The 21,086-nt window shown below is 40.3% G+C and overlaps 1 protein-coding gene and 1 long non-coding RNA gene across 2 annotated transcripts; one reads left to right on the top strand and one right to left on the bottom strand.

The window, feature by feature from the left end:
- Positions 1–1,933: 1,933 nt before the first annotated feature.
- Positions 1,934–15,231, bottom strand: LOC140224445 (uncharacterized). The gene is made up of 2 exons (XR_011899721.1): positions 14,864–15,231; positions 1,934–2,361 (listed from the first exon to the last, which is right to left on the bottom strand). It is a non-coding gene; the product is annotated as an uncharacterized lncRNA (long non-coding RNA).
- LOC109035442 (carboxypeptidase B) lies at positions 2,515–10,851 on the top strand. The gene is made up of 5 exons (XM_019049082.2): positions 2,515–2,521; positions 2,680–2,991; positions 4,445–4,830; positions 6,553–6,733; positions 8,967–10,851. Exons 1-5 carry the CDS (start codon positions 2,515–2,517, stop codon positions 9,140–9,142), a joined length of 1,062 nt encoding a protein of 353 aa, XP_018904627.2. The 3' UTR covers positions 9,143–10,851.
- Positions 15,232–21,086: the final 5,855 nt, after the last annotated feature.

Raw genomic sequence — 21,086 nt, 5'->3', positions numbered from 1 at the left:
AAATTACCCTGAAAATTCCGCAAAAGGTGAATCAAGTTCCAAAAACACGCTAGGGCACTATAAACTTTTTCTTACTTTTTTAGAGATTTCTGTCTATTTTCAAGATTTTGAGAAGGTATATATCATCATTAATATAAACTTCGAAGGATTAAGACTTTCAGCGATTCTACCTTTTTCTATTTCACTCGAGAGGTTGCCAGATTGTGCGATAAATGTGAATATTTTACATGGATTTGAATTGGGAAAAGTGCTAAAAAAGCAACTTATCTGGCAACAATAGAGTCCGGGAGGGACGAGAGGCTGCCTTCCTGGGAAAACCCATAATTTAGCCGGAAATGTCATTAAAACAATTCATTCCGTTTGAAGCATCAATTGTATACTAGAGGAAAGCTATTTTAAAATAATAATTGTAAATGGACACAGATGCTCCAGAAAGGGAAAAAGGAAAGGGAAAGAAAATGAAATGAGGATATGATTACTAATATGCAATCAAAGAGAATAAAACAAAAACATCAGAGAAATTTATATGCGATGAAAGTATAAGAAAAAACACGAGTGGGCTCATTGCGATTCGGAACTCGAACTATACCATCGTTGAGCAGTTTTTAGACCCCTACGCCACCGATAATCTTCTTAAGAAGTAAAGATGAACTTTTGCCACTTCAGCAAGTCAAATCGCGGAAGGAGATCCATGGATTGTCTTTTTCCGCCACCCGTCCGAAGGGATGATGTCCCAGTCAAATGCGTTTTTGAAGAAATGATCGAGCCCCATCATCGCTTCATCTCCACACATCTATTCACGTGCAAATGATGGCACGCTCCGGCAACAAGGTTCTGTGACGAAAATGTTTGCCTCCAGAGTCTCCAAAATGTATACATCTTAGTGATCAAATGTCCAATCACTGAGAAAAATGGCTCGCGGAGCGAGCCGAATGTCACTCGCGTAACGAGTGATCAGGGGTCCAGGGGGCGCAGCCCCTTGGCTGGCCGTGACGGACGCGCGAAGCGCGTCCAGAACGGCTAGTAGAATGATGTTTTTCGTAACTGCGTTTCATTTTCTTCCGTTGTCGGATGCTTAGAGGCTCCTGTCTGGGCATCCTCGACTTCAATGGCTCAACTTCCTCGCCATAGACGTACGAAAGGGGAGTCCGGGGGGGGGGGGGGCGGCTCCCGCTAGAATTGAAAAGTATTATCTGCCCCCCTCAAAAAAAATTTATAGATGTTTTGAATGCAACAATTCGAAAGTATTTGGTGCTGGAAGTAAAAAAAAGGCGTAATTGTTCTACAGAAATTGATGGAAAGTCCCCATCATAAGAGCTTCAAAATGTCCAAATAGATTTAAAATTTCAAAAATTTCCCGAGGGAGGCTTCCCGGACCCCCCTCTGCGCTAGGGGCCCGGGCCAGAAAACTGGTACCAGGGCTCGAGATGGGATGTGGCAGGCCTGGTTACTGAGTAATGAAATAGCAATTTCATGATTGAAATTTTAAGAAAAATAAACCTTTGAAAAATTCATATTTTACGTAGGAACGGGGCACATAGGTAATAAAAAGATAATGGAATAAAGGCCCCAACAAAATGTCTGTACCAGCTATACAGGTCCAAACACCCCTCTTCAAACGATTCATTGTATTTCCGATTGCTCCATAGGTCCACACACCTTCTACATAAGTATAAAAATATGTGAAGGAGCTCACTTTATCATACATGCACGCCTAAAATTAATCTAAAAATCTCTCAAGTTCTATAAGTAATCTTAAATTAACTGCTCATAAAGTTACATGCGGATCAATAGTCATAAAAGGTCATTTTATAAATTAAATTGCATAAATTAAAATGTTAAATTGCTGGAAAAATCACAGTTTTATTCGGGAGAACGAGAATAATCTTAGTGCACTATTTTTTTACAGAGAATATTGACCTTTTTGCAATGCTTTTTTTTTTTTTTTTTTTTTTTTTTTGTTTATTTGCCGCATAAAACTTTAGTACAAAAAATTCTGTTCATACAATGAATGAAAACATAATTGATAATAAAAAAAAAGTAAAGACATAGGGACTGAGGCCTCAAAAGAAAAACAGAAAAAAAAAAAAGAAAAATAGAAAAGACTACGCAATGCAATGTATCCTCATTAATTTTTTTGGAATCTTTACAGCTGCTGAAGTTATTCATAGATCTGGGTTCACTGTGGACTTCATGGTTGGAGCTTCACAGGTGGAACAAGCAAAACAGTTTCTTGCATCGTCCAAATTGAAGTATACAGTGCTGGCAGACGATGTTGGGACGAAAATGAAAGCTGCACAATCCCCAGCGGTAGGTCCGCCTCCTGGTCTTCTACAAGGGGTCTCGAAATTAATGCAAAGCCTGAAAGGTAGGTTATTTTTATTTTTATAAATTGACTTGCACTATCATTATCTTTGAAGCTAGATCGGATACCATCTGTATGAAAACACACATATTGGATGTGCCACTTAAAAATCGAAGTAAAAATTAAGAAACAAACTCGGATTGTATCAAATGGATTGTGAGTGTTGCTCTGATGTAGTATCAACTTAAAAAGTGTTATTTCTTGCCAAGGATCAAAAATTCTCTCAGGGCTTATCTGAATCTGGAATTTCAATCCTTTAACAAACTGTAATATTTTCCTTATTCCGTATATCCCTTATATACAGACTTAACCAGTCTCTTTACATTTTCCCCTGGGAAACTTTACAGGTCTTCTCACAATTTCCTCTAGAATAATTTACCGAGGACGTAATTATTCTGATTTAGATTCTCGAAATTATTTTACCACAGGGCCTTCAGATTTCAAGTTTTCATTCAAAAAGTATCATCCTTTGAAGGAAATTTACGGGTTTATGGACCACCTTAGCAAGAAGTACAGCAGTTTCGTTTCGACGGAAGTGATCGGGAAGTCATTCGAAAGGCGAGACATAAAACTACTCAAGATTTCATGCGGAGTTCCTGGTGCTCCATGGTTTTGGATAGATGCAGGTACTAAATATCTTATGTTCACTGAATAAATGATAATTCGTTTGTTCACTGGCTTTCGATCACTTTGACAGGCCACGATTGCAAAACTTCGTGGAACAAGAGTAGCTGATGGATGAAAGTTTGCTCTGAGGGCGTGAAATTGTCCAAAATTCTCCCTAAACGGATGAGAGACTGTTGTCTTCTACTAGTTGTCAGACGAACATTAGGCACATACTTTAGCACAAACAATACAATTTGATCACACGTTTGGAAAAAAATTCCCAAAATAAAAAAGGAAAAAAGCTTTAATGCAAACATTTATGGATCTAATGCACATATCATACTATATAATTACAAACTGAACAAGGTTGGATGAGTAATCATACGTTCGTTGCTTCTGCAAAACTATTTATAAGTACAAATTTGTTAATTAATTAACGGATTTAAACCAAAAGGAACTGTATCCATCCTGACACGAACCTTTAGATCCATAAGAATATGCATAGGTACATGACAGTGGGCTGATTGTTGAAATTGATAGACAATTCTATAAAATATAAAAATTAAGAAAACTCACAAGTCAGAGAAATTTACAAATCCTACGCGTTTCGACCAGTAGGTGAGTAGGGTCATCATCAGGGACGCGACTCCCTGTCCCTGGAGTGGCGTCCCTGATGATGACCTTACGGGTCGAAACGCGTGGGATTTGTAAATTTCTCTGACTAGTGAGTTTTCTTAATTTTTATATTTTAACCTTTGCCCTGGTCTGGTACTTTTTTAAAATATTTGATGAGACAATTCTACAGACGAAGAAGTCATCGTCAATAAGAAGACGTTAATATCTTAAATAGGGGTTGATTTCAGTAATGGAGATGTTGCTTGTGTGAGGAATTTGCGATTTGACTGTTGATTCTTGTGTAAAAGCTCGCGAGAAACACGATGGTGCGACTGGTTTTCTCTGAAATCATCTCCCAAGCTCAAAAAAAGCTCTCAAGTTGAGGCCAAAATGGAGGGGCTATCCCACGCTATCCTGAGAGTCCACCTCTACATCAAGACAAACTCTCCATGCAAAGATAGGGAGCAAATACGTTAGCAGGGTTGCCGTGTTTTCAGTTGTGGAGTCCCCAATTAAAGTGGCAGCCCTGTCAATGTATTTGTTCCCTATCTTTGCATGAAGAGTTTGTCTTGATGTAGCGGTGGACTCTTAGGATAGCGTGGGATATCCCCTCTATTTTGGCCTCAACTTGAGAGCTTTTTTGAGCTTGGGAGATGATTTCAGAGAAAACCAGTGGCGCCATCGTGTGTCTCGCCAACTTTTTCATAAGAATCGATGGTCAAATCGCAAATCCCTCACACATGCAACATCTCCATTGTCGATGCAAGAATCATGTTTTACGTGAAATTTTACTTTAGAAACATGTATCAGAATGCTCAAATTCGTACTTGGTCTAATGATCCTATTGAAATTCTGCAGGGATTCACGCCCGAGAATGGGTCGCTCCCGCCACCGCGCTGTACATCATTCGAGAACTGGTGCGACCAAGGCGCAGGGCCAAACTGCCGGAGGCGATGAAGAAAATCAACTTCTTCGTTCTGCCGGTGTTGAATCCGGACGGCTACGAGTTCAGTTGGTCGAAGGACAGAATGTGGCGGAAAAATCGGAGACCGGGGCCCGGCAACAGAACGGACTGCCCCGGCGTTGACTTGAATCGAAATTTCGACATGGAATGGGGCTTCGGCGGTGAGGAGGGCTCCAGCGGGGACCCGTGTGAGGAAAGCTATCGTGGAACCGCCGCCGATTCGGAACCCGAAACCAAAGTTTTCATCGACTACGTCAAGAGGAATCTTCCTAAAATTAAGGTGCGAGAAGTTATTATTCTAAGCAGTATTCGAAACTCACCCTAGAGTTTTAGGAGCCCAAAGCCGCACCAAGCCCGATTTTTAGGCGCCATTGAAGATTTTTTAGGGGCCAAATTGACTTTTTGCCTATATATTACGGCGCATTTAGTGAAAAGTTAGACGCAAGATGTTTTCGCAACAGAACTAGTAAGTAGCTGTAACGTGGGGAAGACAAAAGCGCTAAGAATGAAATCGTAAAGAATAGAAGTAGAGTTCATTTAATTCAAATAGCTTTGTTTTCTTTCTTTACGCGACTTCTTATAAAAATCCAGATTTCTCGGGGGCAATTTTTAGGGGCCACGTCGGCGCAGAGCCTTCATTTTTTAGGCGCCATGGTCGATTTTTCAGGTGCATTTGGCGCGTTGGCGCCTGTGAGTTTCGAACACTGGGCATGACGTGCTTTGCGATACATCGATTGATCTGCCATCTAAACCTATGGACCGTATTCGATACATCAAACACGTGAGATTGCATCGATACCGACTGGTTCAACATGTAAGCATAGCCTCAAAAGTCAATTGAGTAATCTGAGGAAACGTGTGTCTTGTGATAGGTTTTTAATTCTTATGAGTATAAAACAGTAATGAAAAGTGAAATTGCTAGGGATTTTCCAACTTTCAGCTTTTCCTACTTAAATCCTAAAATTTTTGTTTAAGCTTACGTTCTAGTGTTTTGAATCGAACGATACATCGAACCACTATCGAATACGATCTGTGAGAAACGATTGATAGACAGAGTGTTCGCGACGAACACCTTAAAAATAAATTCTTTCCCATAGCTCCAAATGAAGAAATATCGATAATTGGACGTATTTCTATCAAACTAATTATCCATTTATTCGTGCATCTGTGGCGAGGAATGAATGATCAATTGGACGTATTTCTGCCAAACGGAACTACGTGCATTAAGACATGAGCCCTGAGACCCATAAGAATACATACCTAACAGGGCTCACGTCGTAATGCACATAGTTCCGTTTGGCAGAAATACGTCCAATATTGATCATTCATTCCTCGCCACAGATGCACGAATAAATGGACCGCGTTTGGCAGAGGGAATCAAGCTACATCAGATATTTTTACGACAAAGCGTTTGTGCGGATTCTTCTAAAAATTTTAAGGAATTTGTTTTTCTAAAATGCAGAAAATTCACTGAAATTTACACAAAAATCCGCACAAACCGTTTTCATGTAAAAATAAAACTGCCCAATTAAAGACGGTAGCTGATGTGGTTTCTTGTGGCTTGGTTCCTTTCCGCTTCACGCGGTCCTAATGCGGATGTTAGTGTTTGTCAGACTCTTAACGGTGCTGTCGCACAATTTTTTTTTTATAAAACGGATTTTTGGAATGTATGGAAAAATAAAACATATATATACTTGTAAAAAAATAATGTAGGCTTGATTGGTTTTCTCCTGCGAGGAGACGAAGGGGACGTTCAGTAAAAGGGGGCAACAGGAGGTTTTAGAGGAAATGACGGAGTACTTGGGAGTACAGGAGATTTTAGCAGCTAGGTGTCGCAGAGCACCAGAGAGCTTTGTGGAAGTGGCTTTTACGTACCTATGTGCGCACAAAGAGAGGATACCTGAATTTTTTGACCTTTCAAGTGATCAAATTTTAGTTCAGGACAAATCTTTCAAAGTCACCAGTTTATGAAATCATTCCATGAAGAGTATTTTAATTTCAGGGCTTCGTGACCTTCCACTCGTACAGTCAATTGATCATGTATTCGTACAGTTATACAAACAAACTGCCCCGTAATTACAAGAAGATACATGAACTCGGAGAACGAGCGGCCCGAAATGTTCGGAGGGTCACCGGAGCAAATTATACAGTTCAAGCCTCTGCGGCGATGTACCCTGCTGCTGGTAAGCAATTTCTTAGCTTCATGATCTGAGCAGGATTTAAAGTTTCCAAGAAAAGCTACTCGAGCGGAAAAGCGTCACTGTTAAGGGTAAAGATATTAAGTGCCACGACGCATGTTCGTTCCCTAACATTTTCTCGCAATTACGTTGAAAATATCAAAAATTTCCAAAGTCACCAAATGAAGGATCAAATCGTCACCTTCCTGCCACAGTATCACAAGCGCCGCATGCGACTTTCAAAATTTCCGCCGCCATTTTATTTTTACAAGAAATTGTTCAACGAAGCTGTCCAAAAATTTCACAGAATTTTTCTTTGTGCTACCGATAAAATTCAGTGAAATTTTCAAACAGATTCAACCAAAAATTTCTCTGTAAAAAATTAAATCGGCGGCGGACATTTTGAAACGTCACATTAAGCATTCCCTTTATTCTTCAATTCCTATCGATGTCCAAATACCAGATTCTCTTTGTATTATAATTGGCCAAACTAATTTCAATGCTCGTTCTAATGAATTACTTTCCCTAGCGTGTTCAATTTTTGTTATCAGAATTTTTGAAATTTTGTCAATTAGCGTAAGAGGGACATGTTTGTGGAATGTAACATTCGTAATTCGATGGACGATATATTTGCTTTTATGACCGATTTGACATGAGTAGATGTTGATTCTGTTGCCAGCACGGAACTTTATGTTAATGATTACAATGCAAAATGTAATTTCTTATTTATCAGTTTATTTTGGTATTTTTGAACACGTATATCAATTTTTGCTGGAAATGATGATGAGAAAACATATCCGCAATTATTCTAGCCTCGTTCAGTAGGCCACCGTATTTTAAATGGTATGTGCACGTGTAGGACACAGAATTTCCTTGGAGAGTAGATTTGAACCAGAAGTTCTCGGGAATGTGAAGAGCTGGAAACAGGAACGGGAATTCTTATACAGGAAAGTTCCGGGAAAAGCTCTCCGTCGTACGTCAAATTATAAATGTACCGAGTGAACCCGTGTATTTGTGTGTGTTTTACCACCAAAGTGTTCCGGGAAACGTTCTCAGCTAGTCGCTGGTCAAATACCATGTGTGTTCTGTGGGCACATACGTTGCCAAAATGGGAACTTTCCCCCTCTGAACTTTTCAGCGGAGGAATTGACCGACTATTAAACAGCATGCCCATTGTTAAAACAAAGAACTTTAATAAGGAGCCTCAACCCCATCACTAATACCTCCTCAAGTGACGGTAAAAAGGTTTTTGAAAAACCGATTACTGGCAATAAAGATATAGTCATAAACAACTTTGGGAAAATTATAGGAAACGATCTTAAAATGGAAGAATTAATTTAATCAGCGGTCATAAAATTTAGTCCTTCATCTAAAAAAATTAGCGAAACACAAATTTTAAACTGAATTGGCGAGATTGTTGGGGGAAAATGTGGAACAGGAGAGCATGAAAGTTTTCAGGAAAACAATTACTTTGAGATCCTCGCCAGGAAAGGTAGTGATTTACATGAGAATAAAATCCCCGGCCCTAGAAAAAATGGTCGAGCAAAGAGAGTTCTACCTTTTTAAATGTAGTTAAATATTGAAAAAGTCATGAAGCTTTAATGACACATTTTGGACCCCAAAAAATGATTATGGTGGAATTGTTGAGCAGCTTCAGGTCCGCAAAACGCTTGGCCGCGGAAGGCGGGCGTGTTTATTTCGAACATCCTCAGCTACATCCGTCAAAAAAAACCTTTAAAACTATATATATTTTGAAACTACTGTTTAAAATTCCCAAACATATTATTGGAAATTTGAAATAGACGACTTGTAAGGAAGAACAATTAATGGTTAAGTCGTTTATTGATGATTTGAATGTCGATCTGTCGTCACGGCTGTGGAGGTAGAGCGTTGCATAAAACCCATTAACTTATGGATAATTTAAATCCGTAGACTCCAAGGAGTGTGCTTTCGGAAAGTTTGCAGACTTTTTTGGACGTCGAAAGGAGAATTAATTGAAAGAAAGAGGGTCTGTCAATTCTTCACAACAAATTTGAATTTGAAGACAACTCGGAGAACCGCGCGATGGATGGTGAGCGCCGACTTTGGAAATCATATTTTAGGTTTAGTAATTTTACTTAGAAAATACTAAAGTACACTTTTCGATTGAATTAAACATTTTCTGTTGCTGCTTTTACTGTTCATTTAATAACCAGGAATACTTTGACGTAAATTTCGTTCTGCTCGTATTATTCTCTAGGAGTGTCGGACGATTGGGCTTTTCAGCAGAAGATCCCATACGTGTACTGCGTGGAGCTCAGGGATACCGGGGATAATGGGTTCATCCTTCCCCCTTCTGAGATCGTCCCAACCGGGCAAGATGGACTCGAGATTATCAAAACCATAGCTGAGGAAGTAGTTAAATTACCACGCTAGAGACGCAGAAACAAGTTCTGTTACCACCAAATGATATATAAATTTAAGAAACGTACTAAAACTTACTCGAAAAATCCTTAGATACAAACGAGCGTAAAATTATTGCATAAAATCGAAACTGGACCAAAAACTGTATGAGACCTGTACAATTTTTCATTTTTTAGTTTTAATAATGAGATTTTAATAAAGCCTTTTGGAATGTATGCATACCTGGTGTTTGCGTGTTTCAAGTACCGAAATGCGATGGAAATGTACTAAAGTGCTCAATTTTCTACCCTGTTCAGTGGCCCATTAGTAAAGAACCAAGATATTTCGCAACCTTGACTTGATTTTCTTTTTTCCTCAAGAGAAGTTACAGCTTAAAATGTTCCAAGGTTTCTAACAAGATTGCACTTCTGATGCTAGCTACTCATTTGAGATGATTTTCGTTGCTCCGTTTGGCAAAATCGCCCGGGTCACTTTCACGGTGTAAGTTACAAGTTTACGAGTTGCAAGTTCACGATTAAAAGTTGCGCTAACTTGGTCAGATAGCAAAGTTTCGTCCGGACACAAGTTTTTAAACGCTGCCGCGTCCGCCTTCCAAGATTCGGCACGGAGTAGGAAGTTGTCGGCACCTCATAAAGCTTGTCTCCAGTATACTGCTTCGCAAGTTCCCGACATATGCTGTTGACCACAGCAAGTTGCAATCTTTATCATCGCGTGGCCCATGACTTGGCGCTCAAGGGAACAGTTCGTTAGTGGGACTGTACATCCAAATCATCCAATACAAAATCCTCACTCTTGAGGGGTCATATAAATATGAAGTTTAAATCTCACGCCTCCCAATGCTCTTCGGACATATAAGGAGAAACGTGATTTTTGCTTAGGACGGAAATCCCGTCGCAACCTGTTAAGAAAATTGAATCACTATTATTCTGTAATAATTAGGTTCTATTCTTTCCCCGCCTGCTTTTACCTAAGGCGGTACACTCTGTTAAAATCAATTATTTTTAGCAAACAATAGGCTAAGTGTTAAAACAAGCTTTTTAAAGATGTATAAGTCTAAAAGCTTTTCTGTGCAAGTTGATATGTATTTTTGTGCAAATAAATAAATAAATAAATAAATAAGAAAAAAAAACCCTTGAGGGGAATCGACAATTGAAATTTATGAACAATTTTTTGAGCTCGCCCACTCGGGAGAGCTCTTTGCGATCGATTTCTTTTAGCCATGGTAGTGTCCGTGGCGACAAATGGATGGTTCTCGTTGCCGTCGGAGGAACGGCCAAAATCCCATTGATTTCAACGTCTAAAAGTTGAATTTTCGCGGGTTACAGTTTTCCTCCGTCGAACATTTCCGTTCCTTCATTCAACTGAGGATTAATTGTTCCTCGTTTGCTACACTAAAGAGCAGCACTTTCCGGTGGCCGAGCAGACTTGACTCACACCAATACGAATTTGTTTGTGTATGTGTTCACCTTTATGCTTAATTATTATATGTATTTTTTTTTTTTTTTTTTTTTTTTGTATTTTTGCATTTCTAATCCTTTCACATTTTCAAAAACTGAAGTCTTATTCTTTTGCTGTTCCGTTGCGATAAAATTATCAGCTGACTGCTGACTCTATGCTATCTTATTGGAGAATCTCCCAGTTTCCTCGGTTACATAGTGGAATGGAAAATCCTTCTATTCATGCAAATAGAAATTTGGTGAAATTGGTTAAATTGTGATAATTGTAAGAAAATGAAGAGGCGCTTTACAAATCAGATACTGCTTTTTGAACTCATTTATTTTCTTCCTATTTTTTACGAAGTACTATACTTACTTCCCATATAAATCTTAATAATTTTGTGAAAGACGAAAAATAAATGTGATAGAATTTTACACATGATTGTCCGCAGGAAAAAAAGGTTTATAGTTTACAGATTCAACTTTACTTGCTATGTGAAAGACTCGTGTTGAGTTTTGTTGAAAAATTAGATTGTACAAGGTAATATGTACTCATATTAATGGGCTAGCTGCGCTGGTTCAAAAGCGGATTCAGCAATTTGGCAACACTGTCTTCCTTCCATTTAAACATATGGAAATGTTCATATACCATACTTAAATTTTTACCTTATGCTGCAAAAATTTTAATTATAGGAGATTTCAATTATGACGTGTTGAAGCAAGAAAACACAATTTATCATGAATTATTTAATAAATACGAAATTCATTCAGCATTACCGTCACACTCTGTAACAACACAATATGGATCACAGCTAGATGTTGTTTTCACAAATTTATCAAATTATAATGCACAAACTCATTGCACTGAATTCAGTGACCATTCACCTGTATATATGCAAATAAAAACAAGCAGAAAAATCCAACATGAATATGTTGGAAAAGCGTGCCGAATAACTAAAATGTTGGACACATACCTACTATTTTCACGTCTTTGTTATTTGCATCAATTGGTACTTTTTGCTAAATTTGGGAGAAAATATTGATTCATGAACGTTGAATGTAAATTGATTTTAAAGATTCCGTCCAATTATCTTGATTTTAAGCTGATATGCGGCATTTCGCACGACCGTGATTTGGGCGAACTGCCGTGCATCGAAATCGCCATACTTTCCAGCCCAGGTCTGAGAGGGCCATTAGGTTGGTCTGCAGGGGTCTCCCTGTTGACTTTCCTATTGGGGAAATCCGGCCTGGACTGGAAAAACATGATAGAATCCTCATCAGGAACGTCACTCAAGTCAGGCGTTCTAAAGATAAGGCTTTACTTGCTTTGTTTTTTGTGGATTTTGAGCCTGGCCAGAATCTAGTTGAAACAAAAAAGGCAACTTTTTCCGTTAAGGAGTTGGCCGGGTACATCATCTCCTTTGAGATGCCCATCGCTCCTCGCAGAGTTTTGCAATGCAAAAACTGCTGGGCGTTTGGTCACTCGAGGGGGGGTGTTCCCGTCCCCCAAGGTGCATTTGGTGTGGGGACTTTCACCTAGCCTCTGTTTGTCCAACCAAAGCCCCTCCTTTTGAAACATCTGAGCCAGTTTCCACTTGCTCTCCTCCTCCAACCTGTGCCCTTTGTAGGGAAGCCCACCCGGCTAACTTCAGAGGGTGTAAAGTCAGGCAGGAAATCCTTAGGAAAAAATTCCCATCCGAAAAAACGTCTCGCCCTACATCTGAGAGAAAAATTACACAAGTTAGAGCTTCCGAGAGGTCTTACTCGGCGGCACTTAAAAAAAATCAACTCATCTCTGATGATCATGATAACATTCCCTCGATTCCAAGTGTCATTAAAATTGATACATCAGAGCTCAAGACGAAATATGAAACCATCATTGAAGGCTTGGCAAAAACGAACGCCGAGCTAATAGAAAAAATTTCAAAACAAGCAGATCAGATCACTGATTTGAATAAAACTGTGGATAGCCTCAGGGATTGGTCAGAGCGATTGGAGGCCTGGGTTAAGGACACTATCCTAAACAGAATATAACCCTTTAATACCCCTGATTCTTTTCAAACTTCAATTTTAGAAACTCCCTAAATAGGGATTTAGATTTGATAAGTGATTCCCAGTGCGGCCACCAAAGCTGGATCGCCAGCGCTTCATTTGTCATTTCTTCTCTTTTGTTTTGTTTTTTGTTTGTTATTTCTTCAATTTTATGATAGAAGCACATTTTGTGTCCTCTTTACTACGCATAGGTTTTTTAGTTTATAGTTTTTTCCTAATGTATTTCTGTCTCGGCATTGACCCTCATTCGCCATAATCTAATCTTTTTTAATCTTTTTATCAATTAACTTCCTAAGCTTAGCTATTACGGATGGCCGCGGCTTAACGTAGGTCTTATCTTTAATCCTTTTACTTCTCTTTGATTGTTGTACTATGTATTTTCATTGTACTTTATCAATAAATATTATTTTTTTTTTTTTTTTTTTTTTTTTTTTTTTTTTTTTTTTTATTAATATTATTATTATTCTTTGGATTTCGAACTGTAACTTCTCTCCTATTCGGCCGATTTTTACAAATGAGGTCTCTTTTTATTTGTACTTTAACGGAAAGTAAGGAAAAACTCGCTAAATAGACGGAAAACAATTTTTGTGAAAATTTGGTGGATCCTGGCGTCACGGTGAATGATTAATCGGGCGTGGAAGATAATAGGTTCGACGAGGCGACCCTCTCCTCGCCGTCTTTTATTGCCTTGCTCGAAACCTGACACCCAAAGCTATATCGGGAGATAACTGCAGTGGTTTGAGTGGATTTCTGCAGGGGCCACGGTTAGTACATGGTATAAAGAGTCACGAGGCTCATCACAGATTGCACTTGCAGTGCAAGACGCTCATTGGCTAAACAGTTTTGGCGGGAAAGAAGGTTCTAGAGTTGAGTCCTCCGAGCGTAAGAAAGCTTCTATGAGGTTTCTGTCAAATTGAATAATACGGTTTTGACAGGAAAATGTTCTCAAGGGTTCCCAATTAGCAGTTCATTCGGTTTTTTGGTAAGAGACCATCAGGGCTTGACAGTATAATGGTTCAAAGACGAGAAAACGGGTCCGAGGAAAAAAATATTTGGACGGCCCGTTGAATAGCATTGGTTGATCGGTGTGCTGTACTATGGTACATCCGAGTGATTTCAAAAAGCGAGCCCTACTGGCACGCTTAAAATAAAAAAAAACTTATCTCACTCTTATCTTCTGTTTTATTCATGATTCAGTTTATTTGTTGCGGTGTGAAAAATTTGTCATGTTAATAGTTTCACGAAGGCGAGCTCTCCAACACAGTAGTGTTGGAACCAGCAGCTTGTTTTCTTTTTCTTTTTTGAATTACTACTATTCAACTATTACTTCAGATACACCTCGAAGCAAGTATCAACCAACAATTCCCAAAAGATACATACATACTTCGAGTCGCTTTACAGCGCGCCCGGGCGCTCCGCGACACCTAATCGCCATCCTTGCCTATCGATCCAGAGGTCATCTGGTAAATGGCAACTTGTGATTTCATCTTGAATGCCACCTTTTTGCTGGACGTCCCCTACGTCTTCTCCCAGGAGATAAGATTCCCAAAAGATATCAGTCGGAAAACCTAAATTTCAAGCTGTTAGTATACGAACGCGGAGTATGACCTCATGATGCTTTTGCTCAACCGCATCGAACGTTAAAGTCGAGCAACTGGATATACATATATTTTCCCCATTTTTTAATATTATCATGCATGCAAGATAAAAAGTTCAAATAGTCGTCAAGAAGTGGATTTCGTTTCCTAAATGGAAGTTATTGTACGAGTGGGACACTGGGACACTATGCTATCCTAGCTGCTTTTTCCCCTTTTTTTCTTTTTAAAATTGGACAGACATTGAACAATATGGATAAAAATATGATACAAATACGCCAGAATGCACTTATCTCAGTGTGAAATGACAGATAGTGGAGGCACAACATATTGGCTTGTCATGTTCCCCTATTTGGCAATGTAGAAATAAAAACACGTTTTAAAACAACGCTGTCAGCTTAACTATTACAGAGCATCCGAATGAGAGGGAAGTTAAATTTCCCGTAAAAATTCACGAAATTATATTCTAAAGGTTTTCCGTCACTCTATCCCTCTTCGTCACAAACTTGCTCCGATAGAATCGGCGTTTGGTCATTTTTATTTCTCTAGGCTTCAATTTTTTACAATCTCATTTCTTTAACGAAATGATGGATAGTGGGATGAAGAAGGCAACTCGAGAAAACATTAAAAAGCACAACAATTTTTCTCACGTGGTCAGCAGTATGGCATTGCATTGTCAAATGATACCGCTTGTTGGCACTAAAAGGAGTGAAATAGCTGTTCATGTGGGAAAGCGAGAGAACTAAAACTGAATGGAAGCGCGAAAAAGAAATTTACACTGAAAATAATTTTGAGGCACAAGATTTTACGAAATGAAGTCCCACGAGAAATGCCAGAAGTGTAAGGATGGCATACGTGTCGGACACGGGTCTTGATAGAAGGACCTCGAGAAAGATGCAGTCCACGCATATATAGACTTGATGACGTCACGGGTGGTGAGACGATAAGTCTGCGGGTGATTGGCTGGCTGCTATCAATGTAGCTATCAGATGCAAGTCTGGTTATTAGTGGAATGGCTGATGGTTGGTCGATAAAGTTGAAAACTGAAGATCGAGTTGACAAGTGAACAAATCAAGCCATCACTAATGGCCAGCGGAAAAGTATAAGGGACAAAATAAAACGAAAGTTACGGGACTTGCAAGGCCCGTGACACAGTGCTTGAAAACCAGTAAAAACCCCCAATTCGAGAAATATCAATACAAAATTTTGGTTATTACGAGAATTAAAACACAAAATACTCCTAGTCTACATACATAAAGTCGCTTTTATAGCGCCGCCTCGCGCTCTGCGACGCCCAATCGCCATTGCCCCCTATCCTCCCAGAGATCATCAGGCAATTGGTACCTTCTGATCTCCTCCTCCACCCCTTGTCGCCAACCTTTCACCGGACGTCCACGCCGTCGCCTTCCGGGAGGAACTCAATCGAAGACCTGCTTGGGCAACCGGTCGTCTGCCATCCTTCGCACATGTCCATACCAGACCAACTGCTTGGACCTGATATCGTGCACGATGTCCTTCTCCACACCCATGATCTCGCGTACTTTTACATTGCGGATACGCTCTCTTCTTGAGATGCCAGCAGACCTCCGCCAAAAGTCCATCTCAGTTGCCCTAAGCATGTCTTCAGTTCTTTTCTTGAGTTGCCAGACCTCACTCCCGTAAGTTACGATACTCTTCACGATGACGTTGTAAATTTTTCTTTTGGTCTCCTTGGAGATACTCTGGTCCCAGAGAACCCCATTTAGCATCGCGATGGCTTTCCTGCCTTGCACATTCCGATCTTTAATAGCCCGATCCAAATTACCGTTCTTAGTTAACCAAACTCCTAGATATTTATACTCTTCACAGTCCTGAATTTTCCGACCATCCTCCAGTTCAATGCTTTGCTGATCACCACCGATAACCAACTTCTCCGTCTTAACCACATTTACTTCCATTCCCCACTTTCGGTATACTTCCACTAGCTTCCGCGTCATGTAATTCGCATCTTCTTCGTCCTGAGCTATTACCACCTGATCATCAGCAAAGCACAGAGTATAAAGGGTGCCATCTTCACGTAGCGGGACGCCCATTCCCGAACAGCATCTTTTCCATTCCTTTAAAACTTCTTCCAGGTACACTTTAAATAAGGTTGGCGACAAACAACACCCTTGTTTCAGTCCTTTAGTAATTAAAAACCCCAACGATAAGTCCCCATGCGATTTAACCCTAGAAAAAGCCCCACCATAAAATTCCTTAATAGCACTAATTAGTCCCCCACTAAAACCCCTTTTGTTTAAGGCTTCCCAAAGTTTCATCAATGGCACACTGTCGTAAGCTTTCTGGAGATCCACAAACACTAGATGTAATTCCTGGCCAACTCCTTTCTTTTTCTCGATGACGTGGATGATGGTAAATAAGTGATCAATCGTTGACCGACCGGCTCTGAACCCTGCTTGCTCTTCCGCTTCATGTTCTTTCCACTCCTCTTCGATTTTTGCTTTCAGGATTTTTCCATACACTTTGCTTAGGGTACCTGCAACCGACAGTCCTCTATAGTTATCACACTCATCTTTTCTACCCTTTTTCTTGTATATGGGTGACACCCAAGACTCTTTCCATTCTGTCGGTACCTTTCCACCGCCCAAGCAATCTTGCATCAGGTATCTCAACCGTTGAAACAGCTTGCAGGTTCCACACTTGATCAACTCAGCAGGAATATTTCCCGGACCCGGAGCTTTATCGTTCTTCAGCTCTCGTACGGCCTTTACCACGTCCTCCATATGGATCTCCAAGTTATGATTATCGTTAGTATACTCCAAGCTTACACCTCCATCTTGAAATTCAGGTCGCCTTTCCGTCAGTAAATTTTTAAAATAACCCTCCAGTTTATCAATGGATATCGGAGATATTAAGTCCCGCTTCATGTCCCTTCGCAGCCCTTTCAGCAACTTCCAGCTCTCAGTGCTTTTCCTTCCTCCTATGTACGTGTCTATTTTGTTACAGCTCCTCTCCCAAGATTCGTTCTTTTTCTTGGTTATGAGCCTTCGTACCTGCGTCTGAGCTTTTTACTCCTAGTCTCCTTGATACTCCTAGTCTTCTTGATACTCCTAGTCTTCGGTTGATAATTTCAAGAGAAAATGCAAGCTAGTTTCCTTGAAGAAATTTAATAAAACGCGAGTGGTGAATACCTACGTCGCAATCGGAGAAATGCATGGTCCCAGTCTCTTCATTGTTTTCTGCGCTAAATCCACTGCAATCTGTACAAAAATCAACACAAATTTTGTGTTGGTTGGTGTTTCAGTCCCTATATTGACCAAAAGTAACACAAGGACACACATATTTTTATCGGTGAAGACCATGTGCGATTACTGATTGTTCTCGTATTTCTGAGCTCAGTAAATGTTAAATATTAAATACTCTAATTAAAAGGGAGATAGAATACTTCAATCATTTAATAGAGTCTTTTCGAGGTAACGCAGGGGTGAGAGTCAAACTGTGTAGTGCAAACACTGCACAGTTTTATTTGATACTTTAATCACGCATTCAAGAACGGTAGCAAATCTTCCTTTAAATTTATTTCTGAATTCCACCCGTAATTCAACGAAAATTCAAAAATATTTGATGTAAAAGCTGCATCCTTTAAAGGAAGAGGAAATTTGTGGTCCGATAAAACTTTGCAACCTTCGCTACGCAATAAAGGCCCTTCTCTTTTTCTCCACTTTCATTTTAGTTTTACAGACCTTCGGCAGGGAAAAATTTAAAATTTCCCTTAATCATCAATCCGTCAAGTATCACGCGCAGTGATGAGTTTCTGAAGTTCCCTCCGATTCACTCGACCCAGAACGAGTCATTTACACTGTCGCCGCGCTAAGCAAAAACGCCGTATGAACATTCGAGAGTTGCCAACTTTCCTTCGATAAAATGTTCATTTTTGAGGAAAGTTATGAATATTTTCCCTTGAAATTTTCAGGAACTTTCGGTGAAATTGCGAGAAAAATTATCTGAAAAATTGGGAGGAAAATATTCATAAGTTTACTTAGAAATCCGTATTTTATCAAAGGAAATTTGGCAACGTCTAGAGGTTCATACGGCGTTTTTCCTTAGCACGGCAGTACAGGGTGGCACTCTCGACGTGGAGGAGGCGCCCCGACGCGGTGGTGCAATAAATTCACGGGGTCCCCGATGCTCTGCGCCGCCGGTGGATTGCTACGTTTTAGCATGAATTTATGGCCTACATTTCAGGAGATCACGCGTCATTTAAGGCGATGATGACGTTGTCGCTTTGTAAACAATCTTGTATATTTTATCGTAAGCTACATTTTACAACGTGGCGATTTTGCAACAATGGGCGTCGAGAAGTGTTGGCTCGCAGAAGTACCGTTTTTAAACACCTACCTGAGCCTCACTCTGGGATCACTGCCTCAACCCTGCATCTATTTCCTGAGTCACCGCTGAAAAAAAAAAGAGAGGGAAAAGTGCACGGGGAAATGGTGAAATTGCTCCCGGAGGGACGCGAAATTAAAGATGTATAGTAGCGTTGCACTTCGTTCGTTAAATGTTGACTTTTTACGAAGAGACAAAGTGTTTTAATTGAAATTTTCGTAGAGATAGAAATTTAATTAAAAATGGTGTTGATTAAAATTAAGTGTGTAGGTCTTCGAGGGCCGGATTAAGGGGGTGGCCACATGGGCCGGGGCCCATGGCGGCAAATCTAGGGGGCGGCAAATTTTGCAATTTTTTTAAATGTACTGTGAAAAAAAAACACATTGGATCTAGAGTCCAGACTGTTGAAAACATTGACAAGAAAAAGGACTCTTGATTCGATCAGATTTAAGCTTAAATCAAAAGGAAATCCGCTCAAATTAAGAGGCTTGGTCCTTGATTTATTAAGCTTAAATCTGATTGAATCAAGAGTATTTTTCCTTGTCGACGTTTTTAAGAGTCTGGACTCTAGATCCAATGTGTTTTTTTTCCAGTGTAGGTATAAAAAGAATCGGATTTAGAAGGAAAAAATTACAAACGAGAAAAGGCTACAAAATCTCTCATTTCCTGAGAGTATAGTAATTTCTAATTTTGTCGTCTCTCAGTGATACAAGAGACAGCACCTTTAATTAGTCGAGTTAAGAGAGAAACCAAACACACAATTTGGCCTGGAACGGCGCGACTTAAGAAGAAATGATGACGAGGACTTGAGATGAAAAGGAGAAGCCCTCGGCGCGGCAATCGGCATGTAACACATATTAGCGCCTACAAGACTGCACGAAAACTTCACGCATTGCATCAAACACAGTGCAGTCATTGCGGTCAGCGTGAAACGGATAGCGCCTACAAGAATGCATGAATACTTCACGCATTGCGCCAAACACAGTGCGGTCAGCGTGAAACGCATAGCGCCTACAAGACTGCGTGAATACTTCACGCATTGCACCAAACATGGTGCGGTCGGCGCACGATAAAATCATTAAACCAAACATTGTGTTTGTTCTTTCATAATTTGTTCGTTCATTCCTTATGAATAGAAGGCCTTGTCTATTAGAGATAGTTTTACGAAACTTGACTTTCGCGCAAAGTTCCGTGACCTTTTGCTGGTAGTGTTGAAAGGGCTTTCCCAAAAAATGTGTTCAATACGAGTGAACGCGTCACGTTCACTTGATGGTTTTTATTGATGTTTCAAAACGAATGAGAAGGGGGCGGCAAAATACAGGCGGCCAATGGGAGGCAAGTAGGAAAATCCGGCTCTGAGGTCTTCATAAATATATCCGAGAGAGCCCAGGATGTGACAGTTGAAACATATAGAACCTTAAACATCAAAATTAGGGAGAAATGAGGAGTTAAATACTTGTCATTTTGATAAAATTGTTGCAACCCTTCCTTGCAGATATGACGACTTTCTTTTGAAACCCCACAGGTTTGTACGGCAGAGAAAAGCTAAGCTCATGTAGCTTACTAATCAATATCACTACAAGTGATGTTGTTAATTGTTCTTATTGACGAGAATTTTTAGAACAATTTTAAGTTTCCGATCGTGGAGGGGGAGAGGAGTGCCCTGATCCCCTGGACTATCCTCTCCATGGTTACGCTACCAACTGTATCTGAAGTTTGCAACAAACCCTTGAAAGTTAAATTTGGAAATTCTCAAAATGCCCACTCCGCTGTACGTGAAACTGAAGGGAAGAAACTTGTATCGTGATGCTTAACCTCTAGCCCTATCCAGCGGCCCATCGAATACGACTGCCTTTGACAGTGAGCGCTGATTCGAGCAGACGCCAACGCATGGAGATTCCGCCTGGAGGATCGCGTCTTGACGAAATGATGACAGACCGGCGGAGCCGAAATGACACGACTCGGGGATGCAAACGAAACCCGAGATGTTTTCCTTGCAAAGCGGGAAATCGTTTCGAGTGAATCGTCTCATTAGTTCCAGGCGGGGGAACTTTTCCGTTGACCCTCCCCATCCCCCCTCCTCCGTCGGGGGCCGGACCGAGCGACCAACAAAAGCACAACTTTCGCGGTGCGTTCCGCTCCACTGGCGGCAAGACGGCCGGCCACAACTCTGCTCTACATCTCCGTCGCACAGTCAATGGAGTTGCCGCCGCGGGAATGCAGGATTTGCGAGTTACTGAACCGAACCTAAATTCACTCCCATTGACATTTCGCGAGATACACGATGGTGCTCTGGTTTACTCAAAATCAATCCCCAACTTCCAAAAAAATCGTTAACAGTTTTCGTCGCGCGATGAAAAAAAATTCCTGCACTGGAAAAAAAAACACATTGGATCAAGAGTCCAGACTCTTAAAAACATCGACAAGAAAAAGTACTCTTGATTCTATCAGAATCTAGCTTAAATCAAGAACCAAGCCTCTTAATTTAAGCGGATTTCGTTTTGATTC

The sequence above is a fragment of the Bemisia tabaci genome, chromosome 4 (genome assembly GCF_918797505.1).
Source record: "Bemisia tabaci chromosome 4, PGI_BMITA_v3".
In the NCBI taxonomy this organism is placed as follows: domain Eukaryota; kingdom Metazoa; phylum Arthropoda; class Insecta; order Hemiptera; family Aleyrodidae; genus Bemisia; species Bemisia tabaci.
This window is presented reverse-complemented; position numbering and strand designations above follow the sequence as displayed.